This window comes from Sus scrofa, chromosome 3, assembly GCF_000003025.6.
Source record: "Sus scrofa isolate TJ Tabasco breed Duroc chromosome 3, Sscrofa11.1, whole genome shotgun sequence".
Classification (NCBI taxonomy): Eukaryota; Metazoa; Chordata; class Mammalia; order Artiodactyla; family Suidae; genus Sus; species Sus scrofa.
Genome location: NC_010445.4, coordinates 39,996,162 through 40,017,121, shown reverse-complemented (window position 1 = coordinate 40,017,121; position 20,960 = coordinate 39,996,162). Strand labels below are relative to the sequence as shown.

Genomic DNA, 20,960 nt, shown 5'->3' with positions numbered 1-20,960 from the left:
CGCAGGATGGGCCGGGCACCTCGAGGCCCCGCCCCCAGGGGAACCAATCACATCCAGAGGAGTGAGACACCCTCTCAGGGTTCGCCTCCCGTTGACCCGCCCCTTTTTCACAGACCAATCCCCCGCCGGAAGAAGGTTCTGGTTCCTGCCTCCAGCAGGCCCCGCCCCCTTCCGAGGACGGGCTCCCTCTTCCCCTCAGGCCACGCCCACCACTGAGGACCACTCCCTTGTAGCATCCCGAGGCCCCGCCCCTGCCGCCGCGTCCCCGAGCACCAGGGGGCGCCGCTGAGCTGCGCTGGGTTTAGGATGGCGACCTCGGTGCACCCTGAACCGCGGCGGGTCTCATCCTTTCCTGGCGTGAAGCACCAGGCTACCGGCCGTTGACCAGGTTTCCCTTGCCCCCACATCTGAAACACCACTGGAGGAGTTGCCTCTGGCTTTTATTAGGGGGCTCAGGAAGGGGTTGCATCGCGTTTTTCAGGCTCCCTCCATCCCATCCTGCCTACAAGTCTCCTGAGGTCTCCGGCGTTTCCTTCTCAAGATGCTTCTTCTGCGGACCCTGGAGGGCGAGCGACAGGAGGAGCGTTAGTCACAGGGGTCTAACTAGCCGCCTGGGATACTAAGAGTCGGCCCTGCTGCCCCTCCTACTGGTCCCTCCCCTCCTTCGTTTCCGGCAAGAATCAGTGCCCAGGGCTGGACCCCTAGAGCCCCTCCTGCGGATGCGTGTGGAGGCACGCGTGCCACGCCCGCCCCACGCTGGGGCAGGAGGGATGTGGTGTCTGAGCCCCAGAGAGCAAGGCGGATGGGCTCACCATGAAGATCCTCTTCTCTTGGGCTGTCTGGAAGCGGCCGTGGCCGAACTTGGAGGTGGTGTCGATGAACTTCAGCTCAACGTTCTCCAGGGCCCGGCGGCTGTGGTGCACCAGGAGGGACTGGGGCCCGTGGGGGAGGGGAGCGTCAAGGCAGGAGGTCCCCGCCAAGCCCCTCCCGTCACCCCAGGTCATCCAGGAGTGCCTGGCTCACCTAGCTGGGTCCGTCCCTCTTTGCTCTCCCCATGACCCATCGCTGGCTCTCCAGCGCAGGCCAGCCCCCCAGCCCCCCGACAGCCCACAGGCCTCCCACTCTCCGGCCCACTGCCCCACCTGACCTTCCTCAGTGTGATGACCCGCTTCTTGGTGCCTGCAATGCAACCCTTCAGCATGACGAAGTCGTTGTTGACTTCCCCGTAGCGGGGGAAGCCACCCTGCGGGGAAGGTGGGTCCGGGAAAGGGGCTGCTGAGTTAGGGGGCTGCTGGGGTCCCTAGGAGGACTCCCCTGGCCTTGGGCGACAACACTCTGAATCACTAATCAGGCCAGCCTGTGAGCCATGCCTTAAGTCCTTTCCATAATTATCTTAATAATCTGCATTTTACAGCGGGGGAACCAGGCTCAGAGGGTCGCTTGCCCCAGGCCTGGCAGCTGCTGCAGCTCGGGTTCTTGCTACAGTCAGAGCAGCTGCACTCCACACTCTGAAACAGCAGCTGGAGTATAACTGTCTGCAGAGAAGGCGGTGAGGATGCAGGAACAGGAACGGCAGGGGTCTGGTCCCCCTGGGGGGCCCCAGCCACCCCACACACACCCTGCTGCCTCAGCGGAACTGGCCGCCGCCCCTCACCAGCGGTGTGATGGACTTGTCGGTCATGTCGTAGCTGGTGGACGCGTTATTCTTAACCATCTTCCCATCCGACATGTGCAGCCCTCGCCCAATGCGGTAGATCTGTCACGAGGACACGGCATGGCATTGAGGGGACGGCAGGTGGCCCCCGGGGCCGGCAGTATGTCCGCACCCATCAGGACGTGGCCTTTGACCTAGCCCTGGTGGGGGCATTTCAGCACCTTTGGGGGCCATGCACCCCACCCACTGGGGCGTGGTCAAGGGCATCCCTCCTCTTCCCCGCCCCCCCCCACCCCGGACTTGGGACACACCTTCTTGTTGAGCTCCGTTCGGTGATGGTAGCCTTTCTGCCCAGCCCGGGCAATGGAGCAGCCCACACGGGCAGGGTGCCAGGCGCCGATACAGGCCACCTTGCGCAGCCCCTTATGGGTCTTCCGAGGCAGCTTCTTGGTGTGCCAGCGGCTCGTGACCCCTGCAAGTGGGAGGGGCTGGCGGCTGAGAGGCCAGCTGGGCCCCCACCCCCTCCAGGCACCCCCACCCAGCCCTACCTTTGACGCCCCTGCCCTTGGTGACGGCGATGACATCAATGACCTCGCTCTGGCTGAACACGCTATGGACTGGCACCTGCTTCTCCAGCCGGGCCTGAGCCCAGGCCACCTTCTCAGCCACAGTGCCACCATTCAGCTGGATCTCCATGATGTGGGCTTTCTTCTGCCGGAAGGGCAGCAGCTTCATCTGTAAGACGTGGTGCAGCCAGTCAGTTCCAGAAGGTCACAACCCATCCCTCATTTGCAGACATGACACGATCAGTTGGTGACCCCGGCAAGCTTTCATGCATGCAGTCACTCGACAGCTGTTCCTGTGCTCTGGTCTGTGTGCCATGTTTTGTGTGAGGTCTTGGGGACACAGCATGGAATGAGGCAGACAAAGTCCTGATGGAGCCACCATTTCATTGGCATCAGAAGCCAAGTAAATCCTGGAGACGCCTAAGTGCCCTATTGGAATATTGAGGATGGTGGGGACAGTTACTGCACATGGGGGGTCAGGGAGGACCTCTCTGAGGAGGTGACATCAGTAACGAGAAGGAACCTTCTCCAAAGAAGACAGACAGGTAGCCAAAGAGTACACGAAAAGATGCTCAACATCCGTAATTATTAGAGAAATGCAAACCAAAATGACCAGGACCTCACAGCAGCCAGAAGAGCCACCCTCAAAGAGTCTACAGGAGTTCCCGCAGCAGTTAATGACCCCAACTAGGATCCATGAGGACTCGGGTTCCATCCCTGGCCTCGCTCAGTGGGTTAAGGATCTGGCATTGCCATGAGCTGTGGTGTCGGTGGCAGGTGCATCAGGGATCTCGTGCGGCTGTGGCTGTGGTGTAGGCTGGCGGCTACAGCTCCAATTCGACCCCTAGCCTAGGAACCTCCATGTGCCACGGGGACGGCCCTAAAAAAAAAGACAAAGTGTCTACAAACCAATGCTGGAGAGGGTGTGGAGAAAAGGGAGCCCTCATACAGTGTTGGTGGGAATGTAATGGTGCAGCCGCTATGGAGCACAGGATAGAGGTTCCTATTTAGTTTTTTAACTAAATATCAAACTACTGTATCATCCAGCAGTCCCACTCCTGGACATACACCTGGAGAAAACTGTGATTCGGAAAGATACATGCACCCCAATCTTTGCTGCAGCGCTATTTACCATCACCAGGATCTGGAAACAACGTAAATGCCCCGGCAGAGGAGTGGGTGAAGAAGAAGTTGCGCCTATATACGAGCAAATACTACTCAGAAAAAACAATGAGATCATGTCATTTGCAGCAAGGTAGATGGACCTGGCAATGTGCATACTGAGTGGCATAAGTCAGAGAAAGAGGAGTTCCCGTCGTGGCGCAGTGGTTAATGAATCTGACTAGGAACCATGAGGTTGCGGGTTCGATCCCTGCGCTTGCTCAGTGGGTTAACGATCCGGCGTTGCCGTGAGCTGTGGTGTAGGTTGCAGACGCGGCTCGGATCCCGCATTGCTGTGGCTCTGGCATAGGCCGGTGGCTACAGCTCCGCGGGAACGGCCCAAGAAATAGCAAAAAGACCAAAAAAAAAAAAAAAAGACAAGTGTCCTATCATATCACGTATATGTGGACTCTAATAAAAAAGTTACAAAATTTTTTGTGAGACAGAGAAACTCACAGATTTTAAATCAAACTTATGATGACTCTGGGGAAACGTGGAGGGAGGGATACATGAGGAGGATGGGGATGACGTGTACACATTACACAAAATAGATAATTAACAAGGACCTGCTGACAGCACAGGAAAATCTACTCAATAGTCTACAATAACCTCCCTGGGAAGAAAGCATGGATGGATGGATATGTATAATTGGATTCACTTTGCTATATGCCTGAAACTAACACTACATATTCTAAGTCAAGTATGCACCAACAAAAGTTTTTTTGTTTGTTTTGTTTTGTCTTTTTGCCTTTGCTAGGGCCGCTCCCTCGGCATATGGAGGTTCCCAGGCTTGGGGTCGAATTGGAGCTGTAGCCGCAGGCCTACACCACAGCCACAGCAACGTGGGATCCAAGCCACATCTGTGACCTACACCACAGCTCATGGCAACGCCAGATCCTTAACCCACTGAGCGAGGCCAGGGATTGAACTCACAACCTCACACTTACCAGTAGGATTTGTTTCTGCTGTGCCACTATTAAAAGGAACTCCTTTTTTTTCTTTCTTTCTTTTTTTTTTTTTTTTTTTTTTTTTTTGTCTTTTTAGGGCCACACCTGAGGCATATGGAGGTTCCCAGGCTAGGGGTCAAATCAGAGCTACAGCTGCCAGCCTACACCACAGCCACAGCAGTACGGGATCTGAGCCGCCTCTGGGACCTACACCACAGCTCACGGCAATGACAGATCCTTAACCCACTGAGCAAGGCCAGGGATCAAACCAGCAACCTCGTGGTTCCTAGTTGGATTCGTTAACTGCTGAGCCACGACGGGAACTCCACGAGATGCACATACATTTTCAAACATCTCTGGCTGCTGCTGCGTGAGGCATAGGCCGTAGGGACCCATGGTGGAAGCAGGGACATAGGTCACAGCATAGTGCCCACACGTACACATGAAGGACTTGCTGGACAGGAAGCAGTGACCCTGCCCCCCTGGAGCCCAGGTCTATCGAGGGAGATGGACGTGAACCAATGACACATGTATTCAGGACCTGCCAGTGTGAGAGCCGCTGAGGCAGGTGGGGGAGGGTCACTGCTCGGGGCCTTGGAAGGCTTCCCTGAATGTTCCAGAATAAGCCAGCGGGTGTTGGCACCTGTCAGCCCACAGGAAGCCAGACCCCACACACGAATGCCGATGGACACACTCAAGGGCCGGAGCCCAAAGGGAGGTGGCAGCCCTCCCCTCCCAACATTTGGCAGAAGATCCAGGACCTCGGGCGTGTCTCAGGGCCTCGGTTGACCGCTGGGTGTGGCTGGTGCCCAGCAGCCCTCAGAGCCGACTGACACCCAACCTCGCAGCCCTGAGGCTGCCGGTGGCCAGAGGGTCGGACAGCCAACCCTTTGGGCCTGTGCCCAGGACCTGCGGTATTTTTAGGCTGACATTTGCCAGGGCTCCCGGAAGCCGGGCTGGGGGGCTGAGCTGGGGGCGGGGCTGACCGCGGTGAGCTGGGGGCGGGGCTGGCCTGGGTGAGCTGGGGGCGGGGCTGAGCTGGGTGAGTTGGGGGCGGGGCTGGCCGCGTTGAGCTGGGGGCGGGGCTGGCCTGGGTGAGTTGGGGGCGGGGCTGACCTGGGTGTGGACAATGACCCGGATGACTTTGCAGTACTTCTTCATGGCGGCAAAGTCCCTCTGCAGCTGCTTCTTGCCGTCGGTGTCGCGCCACCTCCTGCAGGCCTTGGTGAAGGCTTTCTTCTTGCTCTTGTGCCTGAGCCACACACAGAGGGCGCTTAGCAGGCCCGCAGCCCACCAGGCACGGGCCTCAGATGTCGCCTCCCCCCTTCCCAGGCGAGACACTGCTGGGCCCCGGGGGTCCCCTGGCTGCTCCCCGTCGCCGTCTTTGAGGCCAGACCGTCCCGCCCTCTCTAGGCCTTGGTTTTCTCCTCCGTAAAGTGGGTACCCTCCCTGCCTCCCGGGCCGAGACGGGGCAGATGCGTGGGAACTTGGCCGAGGGGCGTGCCTGCCAGGCCGAGGCCATGTGCCCACTTTGCCACGGCTGCTGAGCCCACTCTAAAGCAGACAGCCAGGACTGGCCAGGCCCCAGGCCACGTCGTTCCTGACCCCGGCCAGAATCCAGGGAGGTGGACATCGTTATCTCTGCTCCACAGAGGAGGACGGCAAAATCAGGGAGGTCAGAGCCCCTGGACGAGGGGCAGGTTGTTAACAATGCAAGGGCAAAAAACAAGGCCAGCGGGCATTAGCTGAGCTCTCTGTGCTGGAGGCTGGAGACTCCACTTATCTCCTCCTCACGACCCCGTGATGTGGGCCCCTCCCTCCTATTTGATGGCAGCTGTGGGGTGTGTACGTGTGTGTGGAGGTTGGGGAGAGGAGATTCCAAGAGGCCAGTGTGCTTTCCTCTGACCCTGGGGCCCAGGATGGTCACCTCCCAGAGAAGCCATGCTGTGCCCTTGCTCCATGTGGAAGGGGGTGTCTATGAGGTTCCTCAGGCAGGAGGCCTTCCTTCTCAGGCTGGACTTAATGGCAAGGAAGGTTTGAGACCTAAGAATGCCTTTTGCCTCTCTTTCTGATGAAAAGAGCTTGTCATTTGGCTGTTGCCCTTTTCACCCTGGCTGCTAGGAAGCTCAGGGTGAACTCTGACATTCTGCAGCACTGGTTCCTTACTCTACCCTGAGGATGAGAATACCGGCTGTCTTTTTCCCTCCAGCCCAGTTTCCTCTGCAGCCCTCCTGTCCTCATCTTTTATTAAAGTGAGAGCCGCACACACACACATTCCTCCTTCTACACTGTTGCCACCCCTCCTCTCACCAGTCCCTGTAGAAGCGCCGGCGGCACTCGTCACTGAGATGTTCTGCAAAGATGGTCTTGAAACTCCGCAGGCCTCGAGGGGTGGCCACGTAGCCCACCACGCCCACCACCACCAGAGGCGGTGTCTCCACAATCGTCACTGCCTCCACCTCCTCCCGCTTGGAAATTTCTGGATGAAACCCAGAGATGGGGGCGTGGAGGGCATCCCCGGGTCCCATGGAGAGGTGGGAGCGGGGGAAGAACACACGCAGCCCCCCCACCCCCGCACAGCGCCAGGGATGCTGTGGACAGAGGCCCCGGCGAGCAAGCCCCCCGCCCTCCAGCCCTCAGCCTCCCACTCCCTGCCCTCCTCTTCCTGCTCTTGCAGCCACAGGGCAAGACCCCCCAGGTGGCCCTGACCTGCCCCATGCTGCAGCTTCCCCACCAGCCCATCTGGGAATGGGTGCAGAGAGCAACACCCAGGGCAGTGCCTCCAAAGGGTAGGGTTGGGCCTCCTGTAGTGGGGCAAAAACCCACATGTTTCCACAAAAAACCCTAAGACTTGTCCAAAACCCATGATTTTTGTTTGTTTGGTTGTGGGGGTTTTTTGCTGGTTTTTTTGTTTCTTTTTTTGGCCACTCCCGTGACATGTGGAAGTTCCCAGGCCAGGGATCAAACTCTCGCCAGACAAGCAGTGACCCCAAGCCACTGCGTGGACAATGCTGAACATTTAATGCACTGAGCCACAAAGGAATTCACCCAAATCCATGACTTTCTAGATGTTATGACTGAGGCTGGTCCAAAGTAAAAGAAGCATATGTTTAAAAAATAGGAGTTCCCATAGTGGCACAGCGGAAACGAATCCGATTAGGAACCATGAGGTTGCGGGTTCAATCCCCAGCCTCACTCAGTGGGTTAAGGATCCAGCGTTGCTGTGAGCTGTGGTGTAGGTCACAGACGTGGCTCAGATCTTGCATCGCTGTAGCTGTGGTGGAGGCCAGCAGCTATAGCTCTGATTAGACCCCTAGCCTGGGAACTTCCACATGCCCCATGTGTGGCCCTTAAAAAGAATAAAAAAAAAAAAGAAGGGAGTTCTGGGAGTTTCCTAGTGGTCTAGTGGTTAAGGATCTGGTGTCACTGCTGTGGCATGGGTTCAGATCCCTGGCCTGGGAATTTCCACATGCCTTGAGCAGGGCCAGGATATATGTGGAGTTCCCTGGTGGTCTAGGGATTCTAGTGATTAGGACTCACTGCTGTGGCCCAGGTTCAATCCCTGGTCTGGGAACCAAAATCCCACATGAAGTTGCTGCACCCCCCCCCCAAAAAGAAGAAATAAAATTTAAAATACATATATATTACATATATATGTATCTAGGTGGTGGGTACACACAATTGCAGGTGACAGAACCTCGCAGAAATAAACACACACCCCTTGGAGGAATCTGAATGAGACGGTAGGTTGTACCCACGTCACATCTGGCTGTGACTATTACCACCGTTTTAAGACACGTTGCCACTGGGGAAACAGGGGACCTCTCTGTATTATAACCACACGGGAATCTACAATGATCCCAAAACCAGAGGTGTGTTGGGACACCTGCCCTTGCCTCCTGGCTCCTTCCAGTTGCATGACTGCTCAGTCTCCTCATCTGTAAACTGGGGCAATGGCAGAGCCGTTTTCGAGGGGCAGTGCCCGAGGATGGCCAGTGTCCTGCCCGAGGTTCCCACAGGCAGGGCCTGGCCCTTTCTGGAGCTGGCAGGGAGCCCAGCACCTGGAAGGGCCTCCAGATCTTCAGCGGTCTGTGTGCCCTGCCTGCCCTCCTGGGGCCCCTGGCAGCCACTCACTGAGCCCTGGCCGATGCACCTCCCGCAGAGTGTGTGTCATGCCGGCCTTGTAGCCCAGGAAAGCCGTGAGGTGCACAGGCTGGCTGGGGTCGTCCCGTGGCCACGTCTTCACCTTGCCCCGGTGCCGGCGGCTTCTCTTGTGCGGCAGGAAGCCCAGGTGTCCGTGCCGAGGGGCGGAGAACTTCCGGTGTGACTGGGGACCGGAGGAGAGGGACATCAGAGCTGGGGTCTCCCTGGTGGGGGGGCGGATGGATGGTCCCGGAACCCAGAGCAGAAGTGAGCTGGAGGCCCCGGGCCAAGACCCGTGCTCCTCTGGGGCTACCTCCATCCGCTGGAAAGAAGAGAAGCTCCCCCTGGGCAGTGTCTTGGGGAAGCTGCCAACTTCAGGCCTCCTCGCACACAGGCTTCCTGCCTCTGGGGCCCCGCCTGGCTGCGCCCTCACGGTGGCCAAGGGCTGCAGGGGCAGCGGCCCACTGCCATCTACCCACCTCCTTGCCCGCCCTAGGCCAGGAAGCCAGGTCTCCGCCCCACGGTTGCCCCTCTAACCACCTAGGCCTTCACAGCCCCCAGGGGCGGTCCCTGCCCGGAAAGACTCCAGAAGTCCCCCTGCCCCACCCCAGGAAGCCGGCCCCCCAAGCCCACTGACCATGGCAATGGGTCCCCGCACATCAGGAAGGGAAGGGGCCTCCCCGCCAGGCGCTGGAGGTCGAGTGGCAGGGCCAGGACGTGCTGCGGCCAGATCCCAGATTTAGCCCCTGGCAGGGGAGCTCTGTCATCTCCTGTGGCAGGCATGGGCTCTGGTGCCAGAAGCAGGCCTGGCCAGGCGTGGCGCGAGGGGGGCATCCTGGGCAGCCTGGGTGGGGACACCTGGAGTCCGGGCTGGCTCTCCTTTCCTTAAGGGTGCTAGGACTAGGTCACACTCTGTTTTCTGCTGCACGTGGCCCCCCAAGGACAGGAACAACGTGGCCTGGGAGGAGGCAGAGGAATCCCCCGTTGGGGGGCTTCCCTTCCTCAGGCAGGTCCAGTCTGTAGGCAGGGAAACCAGGAGGATTCCTGTCCGGTCCTGAGGGCTGTGAGCCTGAGCTGGACCCATAGGGCCGGGGGAGGGCTGGCTCTGTGCCCAGAGGATCAAAAGGGCTGTGACTGAAAATCAAGATCCCTTGACTCTAACAGCCATGAGCCAAGAAATGCAGATGCTTTTTTTTAAATTATAGTTGATTGACAGAATTCCTGTCGTAGCTCAGCAGTAACGAGCCCAAATAGTATCCATGAGGACTCGGGTTCGATCCCTGGCCTCGCTCAGTGGGTTAAGGATCCAGTTTTGCCATGAGCTGTGGTGTAGGTGGCAGACTCGGCTTGGATCCTGTGTTGCTGTGGCTCTGGCATAGGCCGGCGGCTACAGCTCCCATTTGACTCCTGAGTCCTGGCCTGGGAACCTCCATATGCTGCGGGTGCGGCCCTAAAAAGACAAAAAAAAAAAAAAAAAAAAAAAAAAGAATAGTTGATTTACAATGTTGTGTCCATCTCTCCTGTTCAGCAAAGACATGTAGACACTTATATGAGCTTAAACTTTTTATTTATTTATTTATTTATTTGTCTTTTCAGGGCCACACTCGTGGCGTATGGAAGTTCCCAGGCTAGGAGTCCAATCGGAGCCGTAGCCGCAGCAACACCAGATCCAAGCTGCAGATTCCTTTCCACTGACCCAGAGACGGGAACTCCTTCGTTTGCCTTCTGTTTCTGCTGCATGAGCTCCAAGTCTGTCCACTGTTGGGTGGCAGCAGAAAGCCATCATCTTGGCGCTGTCCCTTAACTGAGTACCGTATTCTGCTTTCTCATATTCTTCTGGTTACTGTGGGTCTCAGCAAAGACTCAGCCTTCCCTTGCTGGGTCCCCAGTTCAGTTGGATGCTACAGGCCAGTGCTGATTCGTTGAGCCTGACAGTTTCTAAGAGTTCATGATGAGAAGATTTGAGATTTCTGTGATTCTGGAAAGCTGATGACTTCATGTCCATGACCCCAGACTCTGGGCAGGAAATAAGCAGCACCCATCCTCCCTGGTGCTAGCCAGGAACTGTGTCAGGTGTGGAGATCCCAGAGGGTAGCCAGCAGGGCCCTGGTTAGGGGGCTCCCTCAGGGGCACAACAATACTCAGGGGCAGGATGGAACCATCAGAACCCAAACAGCGTGCCCTGCACCCAGGGTAGGAGTCACTTCTCCTGGTTGGGGGAGAAGGGGTGTGGGGAGGGCAAGCCCTGCCTCCTGTGCTGCCCCAAACAGCATCCCCCGCCCAAGCTCACTGGCATTAGCCAGTCCATGAGGGGCCGTGGCAGACACAGTGAAGCCCAGAGAGGGCTGTAGGGAATGGATAATCCAGGAAGGCTTCCTGGAAGAGCAGGGCGTTTGGTAGTTTGTATGATTTGTTTGCTCTTCTGGCCTGAGTTCTCCAGGAGAGCCTAGCTGTGTTCGCCAACCTGCTGCACTTGGCATGTGTCTGCCTGCCATCGAAACTGAATGGGGAGTTCCCGTCGTGGCTCAGTGGTTGACGAATCCGACTAGGAACCGTGAGGTTGCGGGTTCGATCCCTGGCCTTGCTCAGTGGGTTAAGGATCCTGCGTTGCCGTGAGCTGTGGTGTAGGTCACAGACAGGCTCAGATCCCACGTTGCTGTGGCTCTGGCATAGGCCGGCAGCTGTAGCTCCGACTGGGAACCTCCATATGCGCGGGAGCGGCCCAAGAAATGGCAAAAAGACAAAAAAAAAAAAAAAAAATTGAATGGTTCCCTTATTCCTGCATCTGACATCTGCAGATGCGTCTGCATCAGGGATCTCTCCTTCCTTCACTGCTCTATCCCAAGCGCCGAGACCAGCGTCCAGCACACGATACGCGTTGCCGCATGTGTAGTGGCGCCACAGTCCCACGCGGAGGAGCTCGCGCTTCGAAGCGGTTCCCGAGGCCACCCTCGAGCCCGCTGGGAGAACTACAAGTCCCATAGTGCCTCGCGGGCGTCGACCGTCCGTTCTGCGCAGGCGCGGCCGCCGGCGGTGTCCTCTTGTGCGGGCGAACAAGGCCGCGGGACCAAGGCAGAGGCCAAGGCAACGCATCCGAGAACGGAGGCCGTTGTGCGACGCCGCCATGCCGGACAGCTGGGACAAGGACGTGTACCCTGAGCCCCCGCGCCGCACGCCGGCGCCGGCGCCGCAGACCTCGCTGCCCAACCCTGTCACCTACCTTACGAAGATCTTCGACCTCCTCGTGGACCGGCCCGTGACCCTCGCGAGAGGTACAAGCCCCAGCCGGGTCTCGGCGTTCCCCCCGGCCCCCTACCGCTTCCGGCGTCCCCCGCACCCCGGACGCTGTCACTCAGCCTGGACCCCTCCACTGCACCCCAGGCCTCGCCTTCCGGGTCGCCCAGCCACTCACCCGCCGAGAGCCCTCTGCTCTATGGCCTCTGCCGCCTGGAGAGCGGTTCATGCACCCCTGGTCCCCGGCCTCGCTCGAATATTAGGGGTTGTTTGCGGACCGAAGTCATCTGCGACTCGAGGCTTGATAGATCCCAGTCTCCCCGCACGCTTTGCATCCTGCCCTTTGCACGATGGGCGGTCAGCAGAGGGCTGTTGAGCCGCAGGAGTTCTCTGGTAACCCTTTGCCTGCCTGCAAAACGGCCCAGGTGTTCAATGACGGCCGAGGCCCCCTCCACCTCGATGTGCTATAACTTGTCCTCCGTGTGTGGCCACGCTTGAGAACTCCCCACATCCCCCCATCTCTGGTCCAAATCAGGTGAATGTTTAAAACCGTTCTTGTCTTGTTTATGGTTCAGCCAGCTCTGTGGGGCAGCAGCAAAAGCACGCTCTGCCCTGTCACTGGTGCCAGGCGATTCATCCAAGCATCTAATTAATCAATTCGTTCGTTCAACAACACAACATTTAGGGTGCATGACCTGCTCTAGTGCCTCTGTTTTAGGAGGAAGAACCGGATATCTCCCCTTCCCCCAAGTATGGAGAAGCCAGCCGTGGAAAATTGCTTCCTCTTTTGTGTGGTTTTTAGACAGTTTTCCATGTCTGGGTGGATGCGATCTTACTGGGTCCAACTTGTTAATTTACCTTTGGGGAATCTGAGGCTAGAAAGTCAGCAGTGGCAGAACGGGGACTGGAATTCCTGCTGGTGGCTCCCTGTAAATGAAAGGGACTTGCCCCGCGTAGGGTTGCTGTGGTGACAAGTGAGATCCTGGCTTACAAGAAGCTCTCCATAAAGGATAAACGTCACTGTTTGTAAACTGTCTGCCCGCCCACCCATGCGTGGGGCACACACACACACACACAATCTTTTTGGGGCGTCCAGTTACCAGCCTCCTAAAAGTGGAGAACTTTTGGGTATTTGTGTCTTCCACAGCTTGTGAGAAATACGAAGCTAAGAGCCCAAACTGTGGCCTGTCCAGACCAATGGGGCCTGGGGTTCTCTTTGCAGAGTTTATCGAGCAGCAGCACGCCAAGAACAGGTATTACTACTATCACCGGGAATTCCGCCGCGTGCCAGACATCACAGAGTGCGAGGAGAAGGACATTCTGTGCATGTTCGAAGCAGAAATGCAGTGGAGGAGAGACTAGTACGTCCTGCGCTCGGGCTTCCATTGTGGTCAGGGCATACCCTGAGCCCTGCCCAGCATCCCCCCACCCCACCCCGGTGCTGTGGAACAGGGGCTGGGTGGTAGGAATGCCTCCCTGGTTGGATGGCTCGGCTGATGGAACTGAGGACCGTAGCCCTTTCCTGGGTTGGCCCAGATCTTGGGGGTGGAGGGGCCTGACCAGAGCTGCCTTCGTTTTCTACACAGGGAAAGGAGTCCTTTGGCCCACCTGTCTTATTTTCTCTTCCAGCAAAGTTGATCAGGAAATCGTCAACATCATCCAGGAAAGGCTGAAGGCCTGTCAGCAGAGGGAGGGTGAGAGCTACAGGCAGAACTGTGCCAAGGAGCTGGAGCAGTTCACCCAGGTGTCCAAGGCCTTCCAGGACCGCTGTGAGTGAGCCCTGCCCAGCCTGCTCCCCGCCCACCACGGCCCTCAATCCTAAACCAGCCTGGGTGGTTTCTGTAACATCACTGCCTGAAACCTGCTAGTTAGGCCAGTCTCTGGCAGAAGACTCTGCCTACCAGTCTGTCCCCTTTCTGCTCAGTCACCTGCCTGACGCTCCCTCCTTCCTGGGGAAAAGACCACAAACTCGCATTCTGGAATTTCTGGCAGTTAAGTGGCCCCTGATGCCCCTCCCCATCTTTTTTTCAGATAGCGATCTGGGAGCCCATTACTCTGCCAGGAAGTGCCTGGCAAAACAGAAGCAGAGGATGCTGGCGGAGAGAAAAGCAGCGAAAGAAGCTGCTGCCGCTTGAGGCAACCCCTTGAACCGCCCCCCCCCATCGCTAAAATAAAGAGTAAGGGAACTTGTGTCTCTGATGTCATCTTCAGCCTGACTTTCACGAACTTTACTCAAACGACACATTTTATTGGCCCCGTTTCCCTTCCAAATTCGGCTAGAGGAACAAATAAACAGGACACCTATAAACCGGCTTCATTCATTTTATTTTTCTCGTATAAAATTATGTGGTGGCCACAGCGGGAGCCTGGGTCCTCTGCACAGAAACTCTGGTGTGGGTCTTCACAAGATGGTCAGTGAATTCCTAGAAAGACAGAAAAAGCTTTAGATGCAAGACAGACAGACTAAACCCCACCTGCTTAACAGGGAAGGGCAGGCAGTACCTGATAAGGAGACTTGGTGAACACTGTCTCTTTCCAGAGATCAGGGGTGAGATAGCTGTAGGTCTTGGAAATGGCGTCAAAGGTGGCCTTGGCTGGAAGTGGGAAAACACGAGGGTTGAAGAATTCACCCGGGGTGAAACCCCCGACACCAGCAGAAGCTGTCACACTCCTAGGAGCAGAGAGGCCACAGGGGCCAATCTGCCGCGCGTTAGGAGGGCCTCTCGCTCTGGAAACACGCCAGCCACACACAAGAACGTGATTAAGTGCAGCTGAGAAAAGCCGGTGTCTGTGTGGGCCACCTACCGAAGTTGCCCAGGGTGGCAGTGCAGCCCCTGGCAGAGGTGTAGCAGTCATCAATTCCTGCCATCATCAGCAGCTTCTTGGGCACAGGGGCTGAGACAATGCCAGTGCCCCTGGGGGCAGGGATGAGGCGCACCAGCACGGAGCCACAGCGGCCAGTCACCTGGGCAGGAGCAGGGGTGTCAGGAGGGAGTCCACACCACTGCAGGCCCTACCCCTCTCCGCCACCCATCCTACCTTGCAAGGGACGGTATGGGGCTTGCCGATCTTGTTCCCCCAGTAGCCTCGCCGCACAGGGACAATGGAGAGTTTGGCCAGAATGATGGCCCCCCGGATGGCAGTGGCTACCTCCTTAGAGCACTTGACACCCAAACCGACGTGCCCGTTGTAATCTCCAATGGCAACAAATGCCTGCAAGGAGAATGATGTGGGTGGGGAATCCACTGGCCTTCACAGCAGCTCCCGCCTCCCAAGGTCTGTGGCGCCCCTCAAACCAAGACTGGCCACTGCAAGGCCAACCTGAGGTTCCGAGGAGATCCTTGTTCTCTCTCTCTTTTACGAAAGTCACACGCGTGAGTAGAAAGTGCAACTATGCAGAGCTGAGAGAGTCTCACAAAGCCTCTTGGCAAGAACGACAGCTGGAGTACCTTGAACCTGGTCCGCTGACCGGCACGGGTCTGCTTCTGCACCGGCATGATCTTCAAAACCTCGTCCTTGAGGGATGCCCCCAAGAAAAAGTCAATGATCTCGGATTCCTGAAAAAAGAAAACGAAAAAAAAAAAGGTTGTTACCCAAACTGCTCCACAAAGCCTCTCCAAGGTGCAGCCTGGGGTCCCTCAACGGAGGGCCAACCACATGTCTCTCCGCTCCAGGCCAAACGGAAGACTCACCTGCCCAAGGCCACAGCCTGAAAAAAAGAACCCATGTCTTACCTTGATGGGCAGAGAGAAGAGATAGATCTCTTCCAGAGACTTGATCTTCATGTCTTTGACCAGGCGGCCCAGCTTGGTGACGGGGAGCCACTAAGAGAGGAAAAACCGCGAGTGACTTAAGACCGCCGGCCCTGCGCCGCCCAAAGAGCCAGACTCGCGCGCGTGGCACCGACCTACCTCCTTGTCCTCGGCTTTGCCTCCGCGAGCTCCGCGGCCTCGGCCCCGGCCCCGACCCCGGCCACGGCCCCGGCCTCGGACGCCGCTGCCAAAGCCTCCGCGGAAGCCGCCGCGGCCTCCGATTCCAGGGCCCCCGGGGCCTCCAGGCCCTCCCGCAGCACCGGCGTCATCCGCCATTTGCTGAAAAGAGCGACAAGAACCTGTCAGGGAGGCGCTGGTACCTCCGGCCACCTCGGGCCGGGCTGCTGCCCCAGACCGCGGGCGCGCCAGCCCCGGCTCGGCCCAAAAGCGGCGGCCGCTGGCCGCCTAGGCGCCTCGGCCGCCCCAGCGGGAGAACCCACTCACGTGTTTTCACGAAGAAGAAAGACGTGCTCGCCCGAGGGAGCTTTTATATGTCGCCAAGCGCCGCGAGACCTGGGTTGCCCCGCCTCAGGCCGACGTGCGCCGAGGGCCTATAAAGCAGCCTGTGATTGGCTGCGCGGGGCCCCGCCCCCACCGAGCTCTGCGAGCGCAGGCGTGTTTGCAGGTTCTCGGCCCGGGAATCTGCACTACTGCGGCGCTGCTATAAAGGCCCGCGCTGCGACTATCTTGTTCTTTCGGCTTCCAGGTAGGTCTCCCCGGCTGGCTTTCCGGCATTTTAGCACTTTCTATCCCGGGCGGGGTTTGGGGGGGGGGGCCGTTGAGGAGGTCGGCGTCGTTTGAAAATCACCTGCGGCTTTGGCCATGGCCGTGGGTGAGATTCGGCGCCTAGAGCCACCAGGAGCCTTAGCTCACCGCTCACTCTCGGTGTGGGGAGGTGAAACCCAGGCCCCGACACGCGCCGCCGCTCCGGGCTCGGCTGCGGCCTCTCGCGTACTCTGGACTCCTTAAGTTCTGATTCCACGCCTTGTCTTCTACCCACAGGACTTATGGATGCTCAGAGCCTGACGCCGACGCTACCGGAACCGCGGGAGCAGAGGGGCTTTGCTTTGATTTTCCAATAAAGCTGTTGGTCTGATTCATCCGTGTGTGGGTGTGTTTCGTCCCCCACCCATAAGCCAGGAAAATGCATCCGTTGACGCTGAGACCGAGGTGTGCTGTAGAAGAGAGGACCCCCCCCCCCCCGCCGCCCCATGGACACCTTTTTCTATCCAGCTCAGTTCTGCTTTGGGTGCAAGGCAGAGTTAGAACCCGGTCTTAGAGGTTGGTAGGATCCTCCTCAGATCCCACTCGCCAAGAATGGCAGAGCCAGGGTTCTGACCCTATTGCATACACCCACACCCCCTGTGACAACTTGGCAGGTTAGGAGCTTTGAGTTTGAGGAGAGTCAGGCTGGCCCAGCAAACCACTAACAAGATTGGGAGTGAAGCTTCGCGGCTCAGAGTCTTGGAGTGACATTGAACCTGTAGTTCTCCGTTCCAGGCCTCATGTCTCCAAGTGTGCAGGTCCCCCAAGTTGGGACTGACTGATTTCCTCATAGGCCTGCCTCTGGGTTGGGAGCCTACATGCTCTGGGAGGTTTCCCCACATGCTAGGCTCTTCTGCTGTGTACCCCAGTTTGCGTGGAAATCCAGTCTGTACCCTTGCGTCCAGCATACATGAGCTTTATGGCTCTCCAATCCTGAGAGACCTGATGAGTCTGACTAAAGCCCTCAAGTTCCTGGGGATCCGGCCACCTGAGCAGCAATATTTGAGGAAAGAGAGGAGAGCAGCCCCTGCGTTCCTCATGGAGTCTCAGCTTGGGGCAAACAGTCCCAGGCTTAGTGCTGTCCAAAGACCAGCCATCAGCCACCCTGAAGGCAAGGGTTCTACCTACACCTGTGACCCTTAGAGTGGAGTCATAGCCAGGCAGTGCCCTGGGCCAGGGCTGTGATTGGCCTGAGCTGGACAATGCCACTGTGATGTCGGCCTGGTCCTGGTATGAAATGGAGGCTCCTGAGCCCTGGGGGTCAGTGGAGCTGCCGTCCAGACACAGATCATGGTAAGCCCTTAGATGAATTTAACTCCAGAGCTCGATCCCATTCCTTACTGAGACAATGCAAACAGGGAGTTACAGGCTTCCCATACGGGACAAAAGAAACTTGCAGAGGGCTCTGGCCAAGGCCAGCTTCTGTAGCTGGGGATTGTCATAGGGGATCTTGACCCTCAAAGTGGATGCCAACCCAACCCTCCCTGGGTCTCTCGTGTGGCCCACCTCTCACCCGAAGTTTCCTGGGGTCCCGCTGCACTTAAGGTTTTGGGGGGCTGGATCCTGGTTCCAGCCAGGCCCTAACACTGGCCTGGTCTTTGCAGAGTGGCGGGTATGATCTCAACCTCTTCGCCAGCCCTCCTGACTGCAACTTCCTGTGCTCTGTCTGCCATGGGGTTCTCAAGAAGCCAGTGAGGTTGCCTTGCAGCCACATCTTCTGCAAGAAGTGCATCCTCCATTGGCTAGCCAGGTGCTTCTGGGCACCCAGGAGGCTGGGAGGGCAGGGCGGGCCTGGGCCCAGAACAGAGAGCAAAGTCTGCCAAGCACTGGGTCACCATGGTCATAAAGTTCAGCTGCCAAATCTCCCAGGACGCTAACACGTGTGAGCCTGGTCACTGTTATCAGCAGCTCCTAGCCCCAGCCTTGGAGCTGGGAGCTCCCTATCAAGCCTTATGCCTCGTCCAGCTAGAGAGGAGGGACCACCAGTGGAGGCATGCTGCTGCCGCTTGCTCCCCTCCCACTCCCAACAACCACCCCACTCATGTCTCCTAGACAAAAGACCTGTCCATGCTGCAGGAAAGAGGTGAAACGGAAAAAGATGGTCCATGTAAACAAACTCCGGAAGACCATTGGCCGCCTGGAAGTCAAGGTAGCTCAAAACACCACTCCCACCAAGCCTACCCTCCTGGCCCCTGAGGGGTAGAGGGGCAGAGCCGGGAAAGGGGGTGGAAGAATCCTGTTCTCAGAGTTTCCATTGAGGTGCAGAGGAAACAAATCGGACCAGGAACCACGAGGTTGTGGGTTCGATCCCTGGCCTTGCTCAGTGGGTTAAGGATCTGGCGTTGCCATGAGCTGTGGTGTAGGTTGCAGATGCGGCTCAGATCTGGCGTTGCTGTGCCTGTGGTGTAGGCCGGCAGCTGCAGCTCCGATTCCACCCCTAGCCTGGGAACCTCCATATGCTGTGGAAGTAGCCCAAGAAATGGCAAAAAGACAAAAAAAAAAAAAAAAAAAAAAAGTATTTGCTTAATTGTTTCCCTCTCTCCACCATACCTCTGGTTCCATAAGGGCCTGGGAGGATCCCAGTTAAGTGTTTCTTGGTCAGTGGAACGTCATGGATAGAGGATTGTGGCAGGTGGGCAGTTCATGACTGCCAATGCCCGACTTGCTTTGGCTCACACAATTCTTTCCTCCATCCCCAGTGCAAGAACGCTGAAGTGGGCTGCCTGGTGACATGCCCCTTGGCCCATCGGAAGGGGCACCAGGACTCATGCCCTTTCGAGCTGACGGCCTGCCCCAACGAGGGCTGCATGTCGAGGGTGCCTCGTGGGGCCCTGGCCGAGCACCGGCAGCACTGCCAACACGGTGCCCATCAGCGCTGCCCTCTGGGATGTGGGGCCAGCCTGGGCCCAGCCGAGCGTGCAAACCACAACTGCTACCGTGAACTGCGCGAGGCCTGGTGCCAGCGCCAGGATCGCAGCCGGACCCTGGTGCTATGCCTGCTGCGGCGCATGCGCAAGGTGCACCGGGCCACCAACCTCATCCGCCGGCAGCTGGCGCAGCTCGAGGACTTCCTGGAGGAAGACGATGCCCTGCTCCTGGGCGCCCCCCAAGAGGAGGCTGAGGCCAGCCCAGAAAGCAGCACTGGGGCTGAGGTGTGGGGGGCCCAAGGCCAAAGTACCTTGTAAATAGAAGGATAAATAAATGCAGAGCCCAGGCCTGGCCGCCTCCCACTCTCTCACCTCTCTAGGAACTACTCTTCTCATCCAAAAGGGACACTTGGGCCTTTTGCCCTGGACCTTTCTCACCAGTTCTTCACACTGGCTATGCCCCCTAGCCGGAAAGCTCGTCCCCTCGCTCTCCGTTTCCCTGATTCTTCTCCATCAAATGTCTCTTCTGCACAGGGATCCTCCCTGATCATCCTTTCCCAGTCCACTGCCCAGTTACCTCCTACAAATTTGTTTACCAGCTTCATAGCCAGTAGTACGCATGGCTCAAAATCCTCAACTCAAAAGGCAAGTCCTCACAAAGATTCGCAAGGATCCCTTGTTACCTTGTTTCCTGACCTATATTCTTTCCTACTCGCTCCCGGCAGCCACACCGGCTTCTTGGCTCCTAAATGCCAATCCGCTCCCTGGCTGTTCCTCAGCCTGAAATAATAATCACAGAGCTCCCTGCTTCATCAACTTTGGGCTTTTGCTCAGGTATCACCTTGTCAACAAAGCCTCCTCCTACACCACCACCCAAGTTAAAATTGCACCTCCTGGAGTTTCCTCTGGGTCGCAACAGGATTGGCGGTGTCTTGGGAGCCCTGGCTCCGGCGTTGTCGCAGCTGTCACAAATGCGGCTCAGATCTGATCCCTGGCCCAGGAACTCCGTATGCCACCGAAGGCAAAAAAAAAAAAAAAAAAAAAAAAATTGCCATAACTTCCAAGCGCTAGTCACTTAACAAGAGTATTCTTTGCCTGCCTCTGCCCAGCCCTCACCTCGCTACTGGAGACGCCAGTTTCTCTGGTGTGTTTTAAACACAGAATGTGTTCAATCAACACATTTGAATGATTCGGAAATCATGTGATTTATTAATTTACCTGCCTTATTTCTCATACAGTATCGTGAGTCTTAAGGCAGAGCCCAGTTCGCGGTTCAGATGGGACCTAACGGAGCGCATCTGACCGCGCCAGCCCCCAAATCCTAAAATGCCAAGGAAACAGGAGTCTTGGGATTACTCTAGTAAACATTTCCTACGAATATCTTTTAAATTTTCCATTAAAAGGACAGGTAGGAGTTCCCGTCGTGGCGCAGTGGTTAACGAATCCGACTAGGTTGCGGGTTCGGTCCCTGCCCTTGCTCAGTGGGTTAACGATCCGGCGTTGCCGTGAGCTGTGGTGTAGGTTGCAGACGCGGCTCGGATCCCGCGTTGCTGTGGCTCTGGCGTAGGCCGGTGGCTACAGCTCCGATTCGACCCCTAGCCTGGGAACCTCCATATGCCACGGGAGCGGCCCAAGAAATAGCAACAACAACAACAACAAAAAAAAAAGACAAAAAAAAAAAAAAAAAGGACAGGTAGTTCGCAACCCCAGGCCCCTACCAGTGTACCGCGCCTGCCCCAATGGCCCCGCGCCGCTCCACAGCCACCCAGTAGGCCGGAAACGCCTCTGGCTCCTTCCGCTTCCCGACAACG

The 20,960-nt window shown here is 57.3% G+C and overlaps 4 protein-coding genes across 7 annotated transcripts; 2 read left to right on the top strand and 2 right to left on the bottom strand.

Moving 5' to 3' along the window:
* On the bottom strand, nt 420–12,215 carry RPL3L (ribosomal protein L3 like). Of its 4 annotated transcripts, none has more exons than XM_021086790.1 (10): nt 11,884–12,074; nt 8,463–8,655; nt 6,639–6,807; nt 5,445–5,580; nt 2,203–2,389; nt 1,966–2,126; nt 1,655–1,756; nt 1,148–1,243; nt 813–932; nt 420–559 (listed from the first exon to the last, which is right to left on the bottom strand). In XM_021086790.1, exons 1-10 carry the CDS (start codon nt 11,932–11,934, stop codon nt 503–505), a joined length of 1,272 nt encoding a protein of 423 aa, XP_020942449.1. In that variant the 5' UTR covers nt 11,935–12,074; the 3' UTR covers nt 420–502. The 4 variants fall into 4 exon arrangements, with proteins under 4 accessions (XP_020942449.1, XP_020942451.1, XP_020942450.1 ...); XM_021086792.1 differs by lacking the exon at nt 11,884–12,074 and adding an exon at nt 9,109–9,249; XM_021086791.1 differs by lacking the exon at nt 11,884–12,074 and adding an exon at nt 8,785–8,805.
* On the top strand, nt 11,472–14,013 carry NDUFB10 (NADH:ubiquinone oxidoreductase subunit B10). The gene is made up of 4 exons (XM_021086798.1): nt 11,472–11,743; nt 12,928–13,066; nt 13,335–13,474; nt 13,737–14,013. The coding sequence occupies exons 1-4, from the start codon at nt 11,596–11,598 to the stop codon at nt 13,838–13,840; spliced, it is 531 nt and encodes a 176-aa protein (XP_020942457.1). The 5' UTR covers nt 11,472–11,595; the 3' UTR covers nt 13,841–14,013.
* RPS2 (ribosomal protein S2) lies at nt 14,012–20,943 on the bottom strand. Its single transcript, XM_021086796.1, has 8 exons — nt 15,962–20,943; nt 15,617–15,796; nt 15,440–15,529; nt 15,155–15,262; nt 14,745–14,918; nt 14,511–14,670; nt 14,208–14,299; nt 14,012–14,128 (listed from the first exon to the last, which is right to left on the bottom strand). The coding sequence occupies exons 2-8, from the start codon at nt 15,791–15,793 to the stop codon at nt 14,048–14,050; spliced, it is 882 nt and encodes a 293-aa protein (XP_020942455.1). The 5' UTR covers nt 15,794–15,796; nt 15,962–20,943; the 3' UTR covers nt 14,012–14,047.
* RNF151 (ring finger protein 151) lies at nt 16,340–19,471 on the top strand. Its single transcript, XM_021088382.1, is given in 5 exon segments — nt 16,340–16,412; nt 17,828–18,032; nt 18,335–18,431; nt 18,982–19,436; nt 19,438–19,471. Coding segments are annotated over 5 exon segments (864 nt in total).